The 20,582-nt window shown below is 44.7% G+C and overlaps 1 protein-coding gene across 1 annotated transcript; it reads right to left on the bottom strand.

Annotated features, from left to right (window-relative positions):
* Positions 1–652: 652 nt before the first annotated feature.
* Positions 653–20,131, bottom strand: DNAJC5 (DnaJ heat shock protein family (Hsp40) member C5). The gene is made up of 6 exons (XM_062628352.1): positions 20,111–20,131; positions 9,543–9,610; positions 6,021–6,157; positions 3,552–3,765; positions 2,435–2,606; positions 653–1,421 (listed from the first exon to the last, which is right to left on the bottom strand). Exons 3-6 carry the CDS (start codon positions 6,125–6,127, stop codon positions 1,318–1,320), a joined length of 597 nt encoding a protein of 198 aa, XP_062484336.1. The 5' UTR covers positions 6,128–6,157; positions 9,543–9,610; positions 20,111–20,131; the 3' UTR covers positions 653–1,317.
* Between the last annotated feature and the right edge of the window lie 451 nt (positions 20,132–20,582).

Genomic DNA, 20,582 nt, shown 5'->3' with positions numbered 1-20,582 from the left:
TCAAACGCCCTCTTAGCGGTTCAATCGCAACACCCCACAGTTTCTAGAGCAGTATTCAAGCATCATCTGGTACAGGGAACCTTTCAATGGTTTCCCCATAGCTGTTCTGAGGAACAGAAGAACACTGTGTAAACAAATGGAGACACGAGACAATGTGCAAATCATACAATACAAACACAAAGTGGTTTTGCGCTTAAAAACCCATTTCAGTGATCCACCAAGGTGCTCATGAGAAAATTAAAGGGCTGGTGTTGTTCTAAAAGCTTTAAAATGACACATAACGTCCCATTTGGCTTAAAATCTCCAATTCTTAGGACAAATCACTAAACCCCCCCCATGTTTTAAAACATTTAAGCTGTTACCTACTGTCTGCATCTCACTCAGTGCAAACCAGTTCACCAGTTGGCTTTAAGATTCTCATGCACTCCAGAAGAAGCTGCACTATTTGGTCTTCAGCATTCCAACACAAGACTGAACTCAAAGCAGAACTGACTTGTGCTTGAGGTGCAAGTCCCACCGCCGCCACTCCAGGAGCCCGATCCCAGTTGGGGTTGTGGCAAACTGGAGTTTGGGGGTACACTGTCACTGGAGGCCGCCTCGCACGTATAGAGCTGCTCATCAGTGTATGGGCCACAGACTGGAAACTCTCCCCTTTTCATGTTTCAAGGTAGGTTTATTTAAGCTGAGAACCAGCACTAGAGTGAGCTCCAGCTCTGCAGGACTGGCAAGTTTTGGTGCTTGGCTTTGTAAACGTGCTTAGGGAACAACGCAGGAATGGAAGGAGGAATAAAAGAATTGGCTTGTTGCACTCAAATGAAAACCATGAGCTTTGAGAGGTCTTCGACAGCGCAGCTGTACAGAAGAGCGGTGGCTTCTGCTTAAATCTCACTTTCAGGCCAGTACCACTGCTTAAAATGCAGAATGTCTCCATCACACTTATATCGTGACAACTCAATACATTACACCACAGACATTTAACGTAACTCCATACATGCTATAAAAAAAAAAAACTGGGGAAAAAGGAAAAAAGAAAGAAAGAAAGGAAACCAGTAAGACCGTAGCTAAACTGCTTTAAATACTGCATGCTACAGCACTCCACGTGTCATCCAGATACGACACTGAAAGGTGACAAAAGGCTGAAGGGATTACAAAATCTTGTCGGCAGGTTGGAAAGCTGCCTTCTTACTGTGGCAGAATTATTCCCCCTCCCCATTCTCTACTTCTAATGTTCATGATTCTAGTGTTGAGTTGGCCATGTATATATATATATATATTTTCTTTTTTTTTAATCCATTCTAATTACAGGGTTTCCTTAACTTAATTAAATCCATCGGTGTGGTAGCTGGGGTGAGAGTCAGCTGTGAGCTGGGTTGTCTCTGTGGCTGATGCTGGCTGTATCACAATAGGTGCGTCTGAGGCCTCTGCAAAGTGAAGGCAAAAGGTTTAAGCACACCAAGGGGATGAAAACAGCATCACTATGCTTCGGTAAGTGAAAGATACATCTCCCTGCAACACACTGATAACACAATTTTACACTCCTTTAGGACCATGATGGTAATTTGGATACCATTCAACTCGAGTCTACATGGGAAACAACTTATTATACGTCCCTGTTCATGTAAGAGCAGCTGATTTTCACCCACCATTCAGCTATGCCCCTTAGAAACATGACCAGAGCATACACAAGACCCCACGATTGCTTTAATGATCAGTTTAATTTGACAGAAATAGCATTATCTCTTCATAAGCTACATTAGCTCTATTACCAGGGTAGCAGTCTCACTTCCTTCACTCCTGACGCAGTTAATGCTGCCTTGACACCACCCTCATCCTTTGGGGTAAAAGCCCCTTTTTACAGTCACACCAGTCTGGCTGGGATGTGACTCTTGCAACATGAGAAGGTGGCGGAATGATGGTCACCTCCTGCTCTGGAGCTGACCCCACCACGTCAATGAAGACCTTTGAGTTTTCAGCACCTCTGTCTCTGGTGTTAGGGTTATGCACGTAACTCTTGCGCCACGAGTACTCCCTGATCATCATAAAATGGTTTGGGTTGGAAGGGACCTCAAAGCTCCTCCAGCTCCAACCCCTGCCACGGGCAGGGACCCCTTCCACTGGAGCAGCTTGCTCCAAGCCCCTGTGTCCAACCTGACCTTGAACACTGCCAGGGATGGGGCAGCCACAGCTTCTCTGGGCACCCTGTGCCAGCGCCTCAGCACCCTCACAGGGAAGAGCTTCTGCCTCAGAGCTCAGCTCAGTCTCCCCTCTGTTAGGGAAGGGAGTCACGCCAGAGCTGAGCAGAGGGGGAGAAAACCTACATCTACAATCACCTGCAATCCAAGGCCTGTGCTGATCTCTACTGAGCAACCACTGCTCCTCAAGCAGTGCAATAAGCACCAATGGCCGTTTGACGTCTCGCAGCGGTTTCACCTACCCCTTTCATCTGACTGCAACTGTGCCTCCAAGTCCTCTGGAGAGACGTAGTATTCCTGCTCTTCACCTTCAGGAGGTTTAGGTTTACACTTCCCGCAGCAACAATTACAGCAGCAGCACAGACAGCAACAGCAATAGCAGCCTGTGATGAGGCCGCAGAACACGAACAAGGCCTGCAGAGGACAGGAGACAGAGAAACATCCATAACCTGTGCCTAGAACATCGCAACCACCAAGTTTGTGAGACTCACATGGAAACCAGAGACCAAATTCGGTCATGTAGAGACAGAACTTAGTAGCCAGAGTTTTATACTCCATCAACAATATATATATATACAAACGTAAGTGCAAAACTGGCCACAGCTCTCAATATTTTACACCAAGGTGAACACTGCTCATCTGGCTTACTTGAATTCCTATAAGTTAGGTTTAAATGGCCTATTCTGCTACATCTGGAAGAAGATACAGGGCTAAGAAGTGTATCTGTATTAAAATCCAGAGGTACAACAGCTTAGGACAGATTGTAGCTTGCATAAGTGACCCTGGGCAAGATTTACACTCGGTAGTTGACGCACAAGCCATGATGTACCTCCACAGGGTCTTCAACCTGCCCAAGGCTGCAGGCAAAGCTGCAGAGCTCCCTGTAACTCAATGTGGGACACGGAGGTGAGATGCTACCGAAAAAACACTTTAAAGATAGCAAACCAGCACGATGATGCAACTTACTGCAGCAGACTCGAACTGGAGACAATGCTGGCAAGAGGTAGGAAATGAAGCCAGCAAATGAAATGCCAAGTACTGGCAGAAGACTCCTAGAAGGCATCTCTACAACAACTGTAACATCTACTCCAGGCACACAATGCTTTCAAACAGATTTTTGTGTGCATTTATGAGGAAACTTGAGCTTAAAGCATAGTTTTGGTATATTGGTGCTACTCCTGCTGCTGAGGGATGGGGAAGTGAGCAAATAACCTGCAGCCTCTCAAATCAGAGAGGAGCTGAAGTGGTATATGTTCACAGAACCCCCTGAGTAAGCCTGTAAGCACCCTTCTGACAGACCCTCCTGCATGAGAGTTTTAAATGCCAACCCAGAACGACTTCCTTTGCACTCTCACTTACCTTTGCCCACCAGCTGGACAGCACGAAGTATGTGTTCACATTTTCTTCACCAAACTGCTCTGCTACATAGAGACCCAGAGACCCATACTTATCATAGATGTTCCGCTTGGTGGCATCCGTCAGGATGGCGTGTGCGTTATTGATCTCTTTAAACTTCTCTGCTGCCTCGGGGTTATCAGGGTTTTTATCAGGATGATATTTCAATGCCAGTTTCCTGCAGAAAATAGAAAGAGATTTCTTTTTATAGATGAAAAACTGGGATTTGGGGTCCTGGGGCCTGATATTTATTTATTTCATTCCACAGCCTGTCACTCAAGGCAGACTTTCAAGTGCCAGTTGGTTTTCTTCATCTGTGAGGATTCTTCCTTAGATAACAACAAAAGGCTGCAGCAGTGTCCAGCTTAGTTCACAGGACTGACTTCAGACTGTTGGATTCAGCCCTCAGAAATCCAATGGAATAAAGAGACATTGAAGAAAAGGAGTCCTTTTGGGGGGGGGTTCACCCCTCAGCTCCAGCAATTTCCACCAGTAAGTTTTGCTCTTGCTAAAGCAAAGAGCAAGCCAACAGCAAAAAGAGAGCATAAGTCTAAGATATAGGACAAAAGGCTAAATAAAAGCAAGCTGCCACAGGTGATCTGCAGTGCCTGGACACAAAAATAGAAGACAATTGCTTGTGGTTAATTTACCAATTCCTGTGCAGGAACAAAGTACTTTGCAGTTCAAGGCTTGCTAGAATAGAAACGGCTCCAGAGTTTAAAGCTATCAGGAAATCACAAGGTCCCTCCCCTAACCATGACAGATCCCTTACAACTGACAGCCCTTTACAGTCCCCAGAGGTGTCCAAATTTAGCACAAAAGAATCAGATTCAACACTGACAAATTTGCTCGTTCTGAAATGGCTCAGACTACTTATAGAAATTAGGAGATATAACTGAGCAAACACCCCCTTACCAACAGAAAAGTGTGCTCCCAAGTAGAAAACGACATTGAATTGTATGCTAACAGTTCTCCACAAAAAAAAGAACCCCCCCCTTGAAGTCCCATATCTGAGGAGCACAGCAGAACCTGCAGAGCTTTACACAGCTTTGCAGTGGGGAGATGTTCAGACAAACATGAAGTAAGGCTGTGTGCAAGCACACATGTGGATGTGTGTGAAAGGTATCACAGCACCCAACAATAAGCTGAGTGCACACTTGAAACACTCAGCCTGTAAATGATGCTGCTCAGGGTAAATAATGCCCTGGCATAGCCTCAGTGAGGACTTCCAACACTCACAGGTTTTATCAGCAGAGGGAAGTTAGATAAATCTGGACAGGGCTTTGCTACTATCAAGACATGAACACAAACCCCACAGCCCAGCAAGGGATGTTCGAGTGGAGTGAAAACAAGGGGTGGTCAGTCCTTTTGTCATGAAGCAGTGGAGGAAACAAGACTGGATGAAGGCTCAGATGGGTATGAACCAGCTTTGTTTCACCATAGGATGCAGTTGGGTTGCTCCCCTAAAGGGAAAACTTGCAGTTTTGCCCTCAGGAAGGTAAAATAATTCTCCTGTTGCTAAGGCTTGACCATTACTGATTCAAACTTCCAGTTTAGGAAGACAGAGCCCGTTTCTGAAGACCCAGTTTCTTCACAGACTTCACCATGTGGCTGCCATAAGGATTAAAACGAAACTTTGAAAGGGAAAAAGTTTTGGTGAATGTTAAAGACTAAAAGAAAACCACTCTGAAAAGGAACACCCTCATGTACAGATTACTGCTGACCCCTAGTGTAATGTTAACTACATTGCCACTTGTCAAACAGCCCACAAGACCACAGCTCATGCCTAAGGTGGGGAAGCAATTGCATCTAAGCAGGTTTTGGGAGAATGTGGAAAGGGAGATGTTGCAGGACTTTGGTTTGGTTTTGTTTGGTCAAGATAAAGCCACTTCATGTGTCTAAGAAAAGAAATAAAGAAAAAATCCTCTTTTAAAGTAGTACCTCCCCACAGAATAAGAAAATTTGAATGGATTTTTAGAAGAAAAGCCACTGCTGATACCCATTGCTGATAGTTTTCATCCTTATTCACATCTTTAATCTATACCTCACTGTGCCAGAGTTGGAAGTAATGGACTAAAGGGCAGCACTGCACATCTTTAGTCCCTGTAAGCTAGGCACATAACATGAAGACTTAAACTCTGATCACACTGTCTTAAAACTCTGTTCAACTTCATCTACAGACCTTTCAGAATGATACTGCCTGCCTGAGAACTTCACTTATTAGAGATAAGATGTGACAATTTAACATTAACCACTTCTACAAATCCTAGGCATGTTTCACTCTGATTTCTGCAAGAGGAAACCATGTTTTCACCTGGGTTTCTTCCATGGTTTTCTTGCAAAAGGTGTAAATAAACCAACTCCAGCCTAGACATGAACAGGCCATCAGCTGAACACTTAAAGCTATTTGTGCTATAGAACTCACAGCTTTACCTGTATGACTTCTTGATATCATCTGAAGTGGCATTCTTGTCCAAGCCCAGCACGTGGTATAGTGATTCTCCAGAGGTAGAGAGCGAGCGTTGCCGCTGGTCTGCCATCTCGAGCTACCCTGAAGAGAGAATTGGTCCCTGCCAAAGAGCAAAGATTAAGAAATGCTTAAACAAAGAACACCACCGCCCTCAGGAATCAAATCAGCCTTAAAAACAGAGTTTGGGTGTGAAAATTCGTCTTTTATAAGGTTTAAATGTGCTTGGAAAAGGTTCCTAACGTTACGTGGAAGTTGAAAAGTTACTCAGTGAATTATCAGTGAAAACAACTATTACATTTTCAGCCCAACACCAGGTACCCTGCAATCACTGATGCACGCACTCAACTCTTCTTTCCAAGAGCCCCAAATCCACAGCTGAGTATAGCTATAGATGGGTACTGCGTAACACATCCCTAAAGCTACTTCACCTTCTTTCTTAGTCTTGCTATCAAGATAATTTATTTGTGATAATACATGTAGAAACAACAACAGAGAGGATGCTATTACGATGAGGCTGCCTTTTTGCACCATGTTTGCTATGGGGTGATTTTGTTTGCATTTTCAGTTGCAGGTAATTCTCTTGCATTAAAAGAAAAATCAAACCAAACCTCCCTGCCACCAGGTCAAGCAGAAACTTTTAGTCAGGGCTAGTTTGACTGGGCCTATGCATCCCACTACAAAAGAGGGATGCCTGCCCACTTCGAGAGACCTCCTGCCTCATAACTTGAAGTTTAACATGTATCCTCGTTCAACTCACACTTCCTGAGCATGGATTAACCTCCTGCTCCAAATTCAACTGTAAAGGACCCCAGAGGCCTCCCCCATGCCATGCCATGGGCAGGCATGGTTATGTCCTCTAACATCCTGAGGGGATTAGCACTTGCTGTTCCTTAGCTGCAGAACTGCTGCAAGGATGAGCATCGAAGAGGAGGCTACCGGCTATTTTGGGATTATGTCATTACAGTTAGCCTACACCAGATTATGTAGCCTTTGAAAAAGATATTTAAAGCCCTGGACTTTTCCAATTTAACCCTTTATATAACAAAGTTAAGAATGTCAACTTCTAAAAGCTACCCAAAAGGAATACTCCTGGATACCCCATCGTGTTCTGCAGGGCTCCTGGAGTGACCTCACAGTGCAGATATGCTTCACAAAGCCACAGTCCTGCATCCTCCAACTCATGGTACCATCGTGGCTGTGCAAGTGTCACCACATGGCAAGGATGTGGATAGAGACATTACAACTTCCTTTTCATCCTGTAGCCTGCTGTTAATTACTCCTCCACGTCTGGTCTCTTCAACTTGACATTAGTTCAACACTGGGTCTGCAAACTCTCATCTAATTTCCTTCCAGAAGTCTCTGGCAGCCCTGGTAAACTGAATTAAAAGCTACCTAAAAAGGAAGCTATAAATAGGTCTAAACTCTAATGTTTTGGCCAAGAATTCACAATAGACCCCAATTCTGGAAAGTGAATGTGTGGGTAGGGAGAGAAAATCTTGTCAAGGATCCTGTTCAGCTCCCAGCATCTTTCTGTACAAGAGGGAAATTACTGAGGGCTGCAAGACACACCACAACCAACTCATTTATTTGGGCACCATCCAAGCCAGTGAAAGGCAAAAATATATTTCAGGAAAGAAATCCCACATCTGGGAATACACCGGGAACAAGCCTCCTGTTCCCATGCATGGGCTCCCAGCCCCCTCCAGCCCAAGGGAGGTCAAAGGCTGACGATCCTGACGTCCCTCTGGTAATCTGGCTAATCCCAGCGGCCTGCCCCGACTGCTGCCCTGCCTCTCCTGCTCTCCCACCACACTGCTGCCTTCCAGCCCTCCTGGGGAATTCCCTTGCAGCTCCATTCCACCAGCATCCAGAGTGTGTCTATCGGCACTGCTCTTTGCCAGGGACTGGTGGGATTAATCTGAAGTTGGGAGGGGGAAGAGCATCCTGGTTGGGATTCTACATGTTAACTTAACTCCTTCCAAAGAAGGTATTGCTTCAAACTGGAGCATCGAGAGCATTTTGAATGTCTGTGCTGTTTAAAAGTCTGCAGCTCCATCCCTGGCAGTGCTCAAGACCAGATATAAGGTTAGATATAAGGAAGAAGTTCTTTACCGTGAGGGTGCTGAGGCAATGGCACAGTTTGGCCAAAGAAATGGTAAATTCTCCATCCCCGGCAGCGTTCAAGGCCAGGTTGGATGGGGCTTGGAGCAAGCTGCTCTAGTGGAAGGGGTCCCTGCCCATGGCAGGGGTTGGAGCTGGATGAGCTTTCAAAACCACTCTATGATTCTATGAACATGAATCCAATGCGCACAGATGCTGCGGATCACAGGTATACACCACGTTCTGCTTAATAATCAAACTCCACTGTTAAATGAGGGTCAATTTGTTTAATAGAAATGAATTCAACTTGAGCCAGGCAGTGTCTATTATCTGCAGGCTGCCTGTCAACAACAAAGGCACCACTGCAATCTTTAATCACTTTGGTATGAACAGCTCAGGGTATCTGGAGCTCAGTGCAAGGGGTGCTTGCATTTATCTTTCAAGACTGGTATGAAATGGACACCCCGGCCTTAGGAGAGGAGAGGACAAGGTGGTAACAGGAATTCATCTGGGAAGCTTGTGATTTAAGGGAGGAGTATGGAACGCAAACCTTTGCCTTTCCAAATGTGAACCAGACAATAAAGGTGCAAGTCATTTAGGTTCAGAGGACCTCACAAACCAGGGTATTATCTATCCTCCTGCTTTTACAAGTGGTTCTAATTCACAGCACTGAAAATCACCCTGTGCCTTTACAAAGTGTTGCATTCAGCAGCAACAAGCCATCTGCTGCACATTCTCCCCAAGCAGGATGCCCTGAAGAGGTTTCTCTCTGAAGAAAGGTAATCCCCTGGATTAAACAGCACAGTTTTTAACCCTCTGCGTACCAGAATATCCTCCCTTAGTCAGCTTTGCCAGAAAAAGCAACTGTTTCAGCATGACCAGGTCAGTATTATGGGTACCACCTTGATGAAAAGACTCAGGTGAAACCCTACAGGTTATCTATGGAAGCTAGCATTAACCTTTAAAATACATCAGTGGTAAAATGAACCTTAGAAAGACTGATTTCCCAAAAGAATCCTACCACATCTCCCCAGTATTCACTAGGGAAAGTCTCAATGAAAACACCAAGCCAGAAAGCACTTTAGGAAATATGGATTTATCACAACAATGGAATAGCACCAATGGCCTCTGCATCCTGTCCATCTGTCCCGGATTCATTCAGTCAGTCTCATAAACTGCTGTTTTAGGAGGGTGAAAAACCAACATTTTCAAAGGGCAGAGGAGAGAGGCACATTCAAGACTGGATTATCAAGAAGAATGAGGTGTTTTAAGCATGGCTTCGTGAGGTATTAGAGATTCCTACAAGAAACCCTGCACTTTGTCTCCTCAGTCTTACTCTGCATTTCAATGAGTAGCTACAAGAGATCAAAAAGTACAGGACTTACCTAGTGTCTGGTTTGAATACTTTAATGTAGGTGGTAACAGCCTCCACACAGCTCTAAAACTGAAGCTCCTGCAGACAAAACAAAAGCAAAGCCATTGGTAACTAACTCTTCAGTCTCCACAGTGTAAATGCTTGTCTTCAGAATTGATTACCTGTCAAAGTCAGTTAGAAATAGTTTAAAGTATAGATCCAAGGACTCCATACTTTTATCTGTAGCTTCAGCCCCTTTTCCCATGTGACAGACACCTACTTAACTACAATAAAGCCATCAGTCACTCAGAACCCCCAACAGCCATTACCTCTTTAACTGTTGGACTTTTTCTACCGATGCATTTGTGACATACCTGTACTTAGAGCACGAGCAGTGTGGCTTTCAAGTCCTGATCATCTCTAACATTGTTAGACACAGCTTTAGCTCAGTAACACAGCGGGTCAGGGGCGCCCTGGTGCCTTCATGACAAATAAACCTCATTCTTCAAGATGACCATAGAAATCAGCATTGCCTGCACAGCACAAGGTATTAACAGCACTGCCACCAAGCTGAGGGAGACGTGTGGAGCAGCTGAAGGCCACTATGCCGTTCCTAATGCCACTCTATCTGCCTCAACATCGGTTCATGGGCTTGAAATGTAGAGCAACACCAACTCATTTTGCCAGGACAAGTTTCCATTGAGAAAACCACAGGTTCATCCTACCCACATCCCCTCGTCCTGAAGCACAGGATCATTTCAAAGCAATCCTTAGAAAGCTGCAGATGGTTTATAGGATCAGCAACCGGAAACATGGCTCTTGGGACTGGAACAGGCTTATTCAGAGGGACGAGACTACCAGTTCCGCCTCTGGTTGCTGCAGATCTTCTCTGTCCATCACTATGTAGCAGATAGTATCTTTTTTCCCCCTAAGTAAGCTCTGCCTTCATACATGGGTGAAGATCACCTTTAAACTTACCACTAACTCTGTTTCAGACAGCAACCTAAGCTTCTGAAATGCTGACAATCAAGCTGGAAAGCAGCTACAGCACACCCAGCTTAGGGATGCACACAGCTGGAATCTGTGAGTGGAATAGAAGAAAGCAAACTCCAAATGCGCTTTGGAGATTTGATTTTACCTGCTTGCCTTTCTCAAAATGAGCTCCCCAGCTAAAGGCAGCATTTGGCACATAATGAAGCAAATGAAAATACAGTGATGTGTGGGTAGAGGCTTCAAGTAGCTCCAGTGCACGATTCCAGCCCAGGCCTCATCACACTCACTCCATCAGAAGAAAAGTTGTTGTCTTGCAGCATACCCACTTAATGCCAAGCCAGGGACAGAACCCAGAATATACACTGAGGTATTTTTAACTCACTACGGATGGAGCAGCAGTATTCCCTCCAGTCTCTCAGCTACACCAATACAAAGTTCTATTAAGAGCAGAAAGCCTGATGGACAGCTGGAAATACCCAAACCAGCCCAAAATAAACCCCAAAGGAAAGTACTTCTTACAAAAATCAAAGGGCAAGAGAAACCCATGCGAGGTGTTTCACATCATCTCTTCCTCACCGCATCCTCCACGTGCCTTTCCGCAGCCCCTGCTGCAACCAGTGATTCCATGCTTGGGAATGTTTTGATCTATCCATCCAATCTCACTATTCAGCAGGCGAGATCCACTGACCCAGAACTCCACATAATACCCTGCTCAGAACTACTTGGAAGTATCTTCCCCTCCTTACTCCATGATATTCACAATGTAAATAAAAGGAGAGAAAATGAAAGGGCCGATGCAATGAAAGGAAATGGAAGCATTTAAACATCAAGATTAATGAGCATTACCCATTTCAAAACACACAAAAACTCAAAGGAAAGAAGTCCACAGAAGAGAATAAACGTTTAGGAGGCAGAAAATACATATATAAGTATGGAAGTCAGAAGAAAAGCTTAAAGAATGGTGAAGATAAGGAAAGCAAAGCTACACGAACCCAAACTGAATTCAGCAACATATTAAACTGTGGTAAGTTTTGGAACACAAAGCACCCTTAGGAAGTTTCCCTGTTCTTTTTGCTCATATCCAAACCAGCTCTTCCAGCTTTCCAGATCTGAATCTGATTTATCTAATATTGTCTTTTTTTCCCCATATACTGCCCCATAAGTGGTGCTCAGCACCTCTTCTTGCTCTCAGCAATACAATCTTTTCCTTACACAACTCTGACATCTATTCTTCTTGATAGAAAGCCTCTGTTTCTTCTGCCTGCCCCAACCTCCTCTGACAGATGCAGAACCATTTGTATTTAACAGTTCTATTAACAGGATGGTCATCACCCTGCTCCCTGTGCTGCTAACAGAGAGAGGTATCTCTAAATGTATCCCAAGATACCCAGATTTATAACCCATCTCCACCATGCACGTGAGCTACATCACTTCTGTTATAGCACTTCAAGAAACAATTCCATCACAAACAAAGCTATGTGAAAAGGCCAAAGGTAAAACAAACTGGCTATAAATGCACTCAAGAACAGCACTGTTTTAAAGAGCTCTTTGTGAACACTCCCTCAGTTGCCTTGAAATAGTAATTTTTTTACCTATTAATGGAAGCACTACTGTTTAATATTCATTCATGCATCCAAAAGTGAGTGTTTCGGTGTTGCTTGCATTTTTACATCCCAGCACAAAAGCCTTCCTGCTAAATTTTGCTATTCAGTTTGGAGCCTTTTGCTAAAGGTGCCATGAGAAACTTCACGTCCATAACGACATTCTGGTGTCACATACAAACCCTGATGTAAAGCTAACCTCATATCCAGGGAATTCATTCAAACACATAGAGCCTTCTCCCAAGAGAAAAGAACCTTACCATGGCCAAACTACTTTGCCTTGGGAACAGGAGGTAGGCCTGCAACAGTGAGAGATTGCTAAAACTTTCATTAAATTCTCTTCAATGGGAGGGTTTGGGGTTTTTCACAGAGCCTTTAAAGAACTGAAATCTGGGACAACACAACTTCTCTGCTGAATTCAAGCCTAAACTGCTGGAATATCCATCATTAACGACTGAAAGAGGCTGCACTGAAAGTTGGGGCAAACTTAACTACAGCGATACAAGTGTTGTCTCTCTAATAGGCTTAGCAGATTAAAACGTAGCCAGTTAAGTCTGATTGACCAACCTGTTATAAAGACTCGTGACCTTGTACCCTACACAAGAGGAAGGTTCAAACCTACCAAAGAAGGTTTCCCATGTTAGGGGTTAAAAATGTAAAGTATTAGATTCGTATTTTCTATCCTCTCCCCTCAAGGAAAGGAATTCCTTTGTAAAACCCTAGGGTTTTAGTACATTCCCTGCTCTGGATTTCATTGCTCCTGTCTAATCCTTCAGCAAAAGTAAATTATTCTTTATGGCATTACAGCTGTTTATATGGCAGAGGACAAATGTCATCAACTGCACATGACTATAAAAACCCAACATCTGCTTACTCAGCCCTTAAAATGCATGAGAAAACAGTAGCTCTGTTTCCCTGCCCCATTCTTTCACTTCATTCACTCTATATATAAACCTGTGAAGTGCTTGAGTCACTGTAACTACTCATAGCATCCAAGTCCGACAGAACAAATCATAACCCCACTACAGTGGGTGGAGTGATACTGATGCCATTTATTTCTTGCAGAGAAGAAACATCTTAAACTTCTCCAAAAGCATCATGCAGAGGTACAGCTCCATCTGTGTGAGGTGGGTTGAATTAACTGCATCCATCTCAAGAATCATATTGCTAATGACTGTACCAATGTAGTAAAAGTGTTTAAAACACAGAAGTAGTCCTGGAACAAACAGAGGAGTTTATTCACACTGAACTGAGACCTACACCATTATGTCCCACCTGTAAATGAGATAAATAAAGGCTTTTAAGCATCAATAAGAGAAAAAAAAAATGTTGATTTGTCTTACAGGACCAAAGGTTCAGCAGATGGGATGATCTAAAATGATCCACCCTGGTGTTTCCCTGGGAGAAACTTCACTGCTTTCAGGTTATTCATCTCAGCCATCCAGGTCTGTAAGAGATAGCTCTCCCCCCACCAAGCACACAAATGTTCCCCTTAAAAGTTGTGAATAAAAAGAGCAAAATAAGCAGAACTTCTAAATCAGAATTTATAAAGCCAAGTTTCTAAACACGACCACCCATAAAGCCAGAGAAAGAAAAGCTGAGGTGTCTTTATACCACCAGCATCCTATGTAAGTGTCCCTGTGATGTCAAAGCCTTTCTCTCTGTTTCATAGGGGAATCAGTTTTTTAGTCATCTGCAAGATTTTACTCTAAAAATCCACCTTATTTATCAATAACACAGGAAGAAAAGGAACTTTTTCCCCTGTCTTACTTTTTCCTCATGTATCTGATCAGGTCCTCCCAGGCTAAGATGATGCATAATTCCTCAAGCAGCACCTGTAGCCTCTCAGTTACGTTGGGAACACTTTACTGCCAAAGATTTCTTCTTCTGCAAAGTTTCAAAGTTAAACATACCTACAAATCCTTCACATTAAACTGTGAGGAGGGGGAAACCTTTCCGTTCGTTTTAGCTCTGCACTCTCCTCATTGCTCAACTGCATCTCCCCAGTTTCTGTGGAGCGTGGGGAGGAGACTTCACTATTTCATCATTTCACTTCCTCACAGAAACTGCCAGGGAACATTTTAATTTCCTCCTGTGAAAAACAGAACACATTCAAAGGCTTCTTTATTAGATCATAAAGAGACCATGGCGAAACCAGAGGTCTTTTCAGGTAGGACTGAAGAGCAAAGATTCGTATCACAGAATCCTTTGTGTTGGAAGGGACCTTAAAGCTCCTCCAGCTCCAACCCCTGCCATGGGCAGGGACCCCTTCCACTGGAGCAGCTTGCTCCAAGCCCCTGTGTCCAACCTGGCCTTGAGCACTGCCAGGGATGGGGCAGCCACAGCTCCTCTGGGCACCCTGTGCCAGCGCCTCAGCACCCTCACAGGGAAGAGCTTCTGCCTCAGAGCTCAGCTCAGTCTCCCCCCTGGCAGGTTAAAGCCATTCCCCTTGGCCTTGTCCTTGATAAAACTGATAGAAACAAAAAATACATATATGTAATTGTGGACATTCTTCAGTCATCATCATACCAGATTCCTCCTCACTGGATAGCGTCAGATGTTCCATAAGGAACACGTTTCCTTCTTAAATTCCATAAAGAACATACATAAACCATAAAGAAAATGGTTTAAGAAGCGTGAGGAGATGAGTTACGTACCTGCCCTATCCAAATCCCCAGCACATGGATATTTAGAAGCATAAAGAGTTAAGATTTTCACAATAAAATCTGCAGTGAGCAGCACAGTTTGTGCCACTCAAACCTTTACTTGTTGCTTTGGCAGGAAAACACAACAAAATTCCTTTTCTCTTGAAGGCTGGGCTGGAGGGACATGGCTTCATTGCAAATGTTTGTGCTCCTTCCTAGGTCAAGTAAAACAAGAGCCCATGCCCAGAGGCAAATACACAGCAAACAGCACCTTGGGGTAGATGACGCATTTATCCCCTGATCCAAAAGTCTTCACAGCCCTGAAGGAAGTCCCTGTGAATGCTCTGCTCATGTAACTATCTTCTTATAATGCATTAACCAGTACACAACTCACAGGTTCGAGTCAGTCTGGACTGGGAGGTGGCTCAGGACCTCAGGCCTTGCACGTTGTCTCCACCCAGCTCATTTAGCTGGGAATATCCAAACAAATCACAGGGCTGGGTTAAAACTGGTTTTAACTTGGACATTTTCATACAGGAGATAAACTCCTTGGGATTTCCTATACAGTGTGGCTTCACCAACAAAAAAGATCTACTTCCTATTTCTATTACTCCTACAGAACCCCTACTGCTATTTACTTCCACCATTATCTTACTCTGCACGCATTTCATCTGCAAACTGTGTGATGAAGAGTCCTGAGTGCCACCATTCAGCCTGGAAACAGCATTTTGAGGCTGCTTAACAAAAACCAGCCCATAATTTAGAAATAATGAAGCAAGTGAGCATGGTTTCGTTCTACTGGGTTTGCCACTCACTCACTGGTGATTATGCAGAAAAAGACACAGCTTGAATTCCAGTTCAAACTGAACTGAGTTTCCTAACATTGTATTTGGGCTAAGAAACAGAACATTAAATGCATATAGATTTTATAAGGTGAGTTTTCACACCAGATTCACGCTTCAGAGGACTTGGAACAAAAAAGCCACTATTACACTGATGCATAATTTAAGCACTGCCGTTCCCAACGCACATGCCTGGCAGTTGCAGTGTAAAGCACAGAATTATCACATTTAGTCTTTTTTCCACCTAAATAACTGAGAACAAAGCCGGAAAGCCCTATAGGTTTTGTGATTATGATGCTTTTATTCCTCCCTCTGATCTAAACTAACACCAGAGCACGACAGGTCTCTTCAGTCTGCCTGTATATGACAGTTAATGCAATGTTAAGACTGCTGTTACTCTTACACATATTCCCCAAACCAAGAGTAGGTGTTCCTCAAGATCCTTAACAGGAACATAATCAGTTGCAAAAGAGCATCCTTCCTCATTTAGGGTTATTTTTAAATAACATTTTATACATCTACACATTTAAGCAGCCTCAAAACAGCATGGAAGGAAGTGTGAAACCCATCATAGATCATTCTTAACATGCTAGAGGGACTAACTGGGGTTTACATGGAAGATGTCAACAGAACAAGTCGCTGGAAGAGAAGTGGGTTTAAGACAACATCCTGGTCTCAGGACTTCAACCATGACAGACAAGATGCAAGAAACCAAGGTAAGGACTTGTGCATAAGAGGGAGGAAAGCCAGGGAAGATGCTGGGTTTCATCACCCAAGATATTTCATCCAACACATAGTCCACTTCAGGACCAGTAATACAAAAGAAAGTCACACTGACTGCTGTCCCTGCTATTCAGTGAAGCAGTGAGGTACATTGGGAGATTGTAAGCACACATCTTCCAAACACCTTGGATTAAGTCTGGTCTTCCTCAGTTAATTGTGAAGAGCCACCATTGTGCCAAGCGCAACAAGAATGAAGTGAGTAAGTGTGGAAGTTGGGAACTCTGCAGGAAAAGAAAGAGTGAGAGAGTTATTAAGGAAGACAAATATTTTCACTCATTACCATCCAGGCAAAATATTTCTGTGCAACATGCAGTTATTTTGCTCTATGAGGAAAACAGTTCACTCAAAGCAAGAACCTTCTTTCCCAGGATTAACCCTGGGGCCTTCAGAAGAATGAGGGACCTGCGAGTTGTCAAACAAACCCAACAGTGATAGAAGAAAGCTTCTAAACAGAAGGCATGGTTCATACCCTGTTTTCTTTCATCACTCAGCCCACAAGAGCTCCTCAAGACACATATCAGAATTGTACACATGTGGAGAAGCAGGAGACAGAGCTCCTTTGTGATCGAGTGGAAAACATCCCTGAAGTTCACAAAGAACAGCAACTCAGAATGAACCTGGAACGTAAATCAATGCACTGCTCTGCACAGTAACTGAATCCCATGCTTTAACTCAATTTAGCACAGCAAATACATCTGGTTATAGCTTCCGAGAAACAGGTCACAGATCACAATGGAGGCACCAAGCAATTTCATGGCCCCTTCCCTCCTCCTCAGCTCGCTCTGTCTCCACAGAGGTGCTCCAGCCCTTGGAGCATCTTTGTGACCTCCTCTGGACTTGCTCCAACAGCTCCACATCCCTCTTGTGTTGTTTCCCCCAGAGCTGCATAATATCAAGCAAGATAAATCTCTTGCTTGATGCAACCTCCTCTTGGTAAGATGAAGTTCCTGCACTGCCATACTCAAACTTACTGCAGACACTGTGATTAATAACTGCCCACAGAAACATCCAGAGTCTGGCTCCCAAGTCCCCCTCCTCCCCACAAGCAGCTTTAAACCTAATTATGCTTTTTCCAGTAAGTGTTCCTAAATCCTGATGCCATAAGAAGCAGATTCATAAGGAAAACTCCTTCCTGAGTGACCCAGTCCAGGCCAAGACTGCCATTACACACCATGCACTGGAAGCATGACTCAAAGTTACACACTGTTTCTGAGCAAAAAGGAAACTGCCAAGATCTGACCATCAGAGTAACAGAGACTCCTGCTAAGACATAAAATATGTAATGACAGATGGAAGGGAAAAGATTATTTTCAGCTGAAACATAGCCAAAAACTTAAAGATGTAAAAGGGGAAAAGCAAACAGAAAACCTATGCAAGGTTCTGCTTTTCCTAACCGGCTCTGTACTGGCACCAGCAAGCTTTGGGCTTCTCCCATCCACACTGCAAATATCATCAGCCTGTAAGGATTATACCTTCACTTTTCCTACAGATTGTTCTGTCAAAGCCACAACCATCCCAGAATCCTGCTGCCACCTAACACAACCTCAGCAAGACACTGCTGAAGCCAAGCAAGGGCTGTCACACGCAACAAAAGCAGAAGTAGGATGTGTAAGTCAGCGTTCCCAGGACAAGCAGTAAGAACCTTGACAGATACAGAAATATATATTCTCAAAGAGAAGAGGAATCCCCAAAGGCAGGCAGGGAAGCAGGAAGTGCTGCCTGGATCTCTGGTTTGTGCTGTGCCCATGGCAGGGGGTTGGAACTGGATGAGCTTTAAGGTCCCTTCTAACCCAAACCAGGCTGGGATTCTATGATAACCCCATCAAAAGAGGGAACTACACGATTGTCACAGGCCAGTTACACCACTCTTATTGTATGTCATGCCATTCAGTGGACCCACTTGCAGGGCCAACTCCCTGTCTTCCATTGTGCCATTCCCCCAGAGAGGATATTCTGGCAACTGAATTAAGAAGTTAAAAACCACACAGTTATAGCAGCAACTTTTACGTTTAACCTAAACCATGGTTTCTTAAGGCAGGTGTGCTTCCCTTAGTATTCACCATCAGAATGCTTCAACCCAGCCAAAAATCCTTCTTGAAGCTGACAAAGAGAAATACGACGATTAACAGCACCACTGCTGACAACCACCAGCTCCCTAACAGCATCCCCTGCAGATGAGGCCAGAAGGCTCAAAATCAGTGCTCAGACCACTGGGTTCCATTTTCTTGCAGAATATGATGATCCAAACTGTGCCACTGACTCAACAGATGCTTCCATGCCATTGTATGTGTACTTCATACCACATCACCACTGCATTTCAAACCTTGCTCTGCTCATCTACTGCAGAACAGCCTCTGGAAGGCTCCAACCATCTTGAGCTGGTTCATCACTGAAGTCAGGCTGGTGATGGTGCCACAACCCACACAACTCACCTGCAAAAGGAGGCACCAGCTGACCAGGACTGCTGGCATTTAAGGAAGGAGGGTTTGTACTTCTTGGGAATAATCAACATGGATGCAAGGAACAAGGAGATAAAACATACTACAAAGACAGGACTTTGTTTTCAGGCAGTGACTGATAACAGGTTAAATATAGCACACAGCCAGCCTGGGAAGGTGGGAAACCTCTGGTTTCCCCAGCACTGCAAACCTGCAATTTAGCAGTACAATGCATCAAAAAATGAGGAGGAGAACGACCACACTGCAGCATCTCCCCTTTCATTTAAATGCCATGGACAATCACTGAGATGATATAAAGGAGCAAAGGAAAGAGGCATTTATTAACACTTATACCAAGCTGACTGAGGATCTCACACCCTCAAAGCAGGTTCTGCACAGCCAGCATCAGGCCATCCCTCCAAAGCCCTTAGAGCACCATGAGAAAACCCCAATGAAACCAAACTGGTTTTCATCCTACATTCTAGATATTAAAGTGAGTTTCTCTTCCAGTCCAGCTTTCGCTTCCCCCCTATTCTCCCTCCCAGAGCACAGTGTACTTGAATTACGAGAGGCAATTCATTAATGCAAATGATTTCGGCATCCAATCATCAGGATCCTCTCCTGTTCCATCACAAACAAAACTGCATGCACTGATTCCAAGCAGCCCGGAACCAACAGATGCCTCAGGACTGGACAATGGCCCTACAGAAACCCCGCTCAAAAGACTAAATGCCACTAAATTCCTGCCTGATGCTCTACGAGAAGTGAAACAGGCCCTAGCCTGATGCATCCCAAAAGGAAACCCTTTCGGATGGGCATACTCTTGATAGCTTCATTTACCATGAAACGGGTGAAACACCCCAGCCAGCCACTGGGTGAATGAGGCCTGCAAGCTCCTGCTTCGATAGCAGCGCGCTAATACAGCATTGAAACACACAAATAACACGGTCATTTCCTTACGATAAGCCAGCAGGCAGGAGAACATCATTCCCCACCCGTGTTAACACCATTTACCCTATTTATACCTTTATTTCTTGAAGCTTTACTGCAGGACAGGGACTATTCAGCATCGCAGCCCTACAGCAACACCTCGCAGCGCATGGAAACGAATACCCTCATAAAAACAAGCCTAAAAGAGATGAAACCATCTGGATTTCCCCTGTGTTATACAGCACGGATGGCTTTCACCTTCCCTGCAAGGGAGAAACGGCTCCGTCGGTGCGATAAAGCCAACAACGGTGCGGTAAGGTACTGATAAAGCATCAAAGCAAAGGTGTTATCGGTGTCACCGAATTACCTGACCCGAATCCTTAATTCCGGCGCCAGGAGACACTGTTATGAGCGAACAGCACGAGTTCCCCCATGAAAAGGCTGGACTGACCCCCCGACACGTCATTCCTCAGGCACACAACCACCGGGCCGGTTTTAAACGACAAAACCAAGCCGAACAACGTGAGGGAAGGGAAAGGAAAGGAAAATCACCGCGGTTCCCTTCCGTGCCACCCCCGTCGGGGGCTGTGGGGCCTGCGGAAGGGATGGGGATGCAGGGGGGCTGTGGGAAGGGGGGCCTGGAGGCTGCAGTGGGGCTGGGGGTGATGCAGAGGTGATGGGAGGACTGCAAAGGGGCTGCAGAAGGGATGGGGATGCAGGGGGGCTGTGGGAGGGGGGGCCTGGGGGCTGCAGTGGGGCTGGGGGTGATGCAGAGGTGATGGGAGGACTGCAGAGGGGCTGCAGAAGGGATGGGGATGCAGGGGGGGTGCGGGAAGGGG

Source organism: Pezoporus occidentalis, unplaced genomic scaffold (genome assembly GCF_034315485.1).
Source record: "Pezoporus occidentalis ecotype Australia unplaced genomic scaffold, CSIRO_AGI_Poc_V1 ctg313, whole genome shotgun sequence".
Classification (NCBI taxonomy): domain Eukaryota; kingdom Metazoa; phylum Chordata; class Aves; order Psittaciformes; family Psittacidae; genus Pezoporus; species Pezoporus occidentalis.
Note: the sequence above shows the minus strand (reverse complement) of the source record. Positions and strands in the feature narration are given on the sequence as shown.

Bases quoted from the DNA above. Each gene is read 5' to 3' on its own strand.
- DNAJC5 (XM_062628352.1), bottom strand. From the start codon at position 6,127: ATGGCAGACCAGCGGCAACGCTCGCTCTCTACCTCTGGAGAATCACTA. The intron at 3,766-6,020 runs GTAAAGCTGTGA...TATTTTCTGCAG, and splicing joins GATATCAAGAAGTCATACAG to GAAACTGGCATTGAAATATC. The intron at 1,422-2,434 runs GTAGGTGAAACC...TTCACTTTGCAG, and splicing joins GTTGCAGTCAGATGAAAGGG to AGGCCTCAGACGCACCTATT.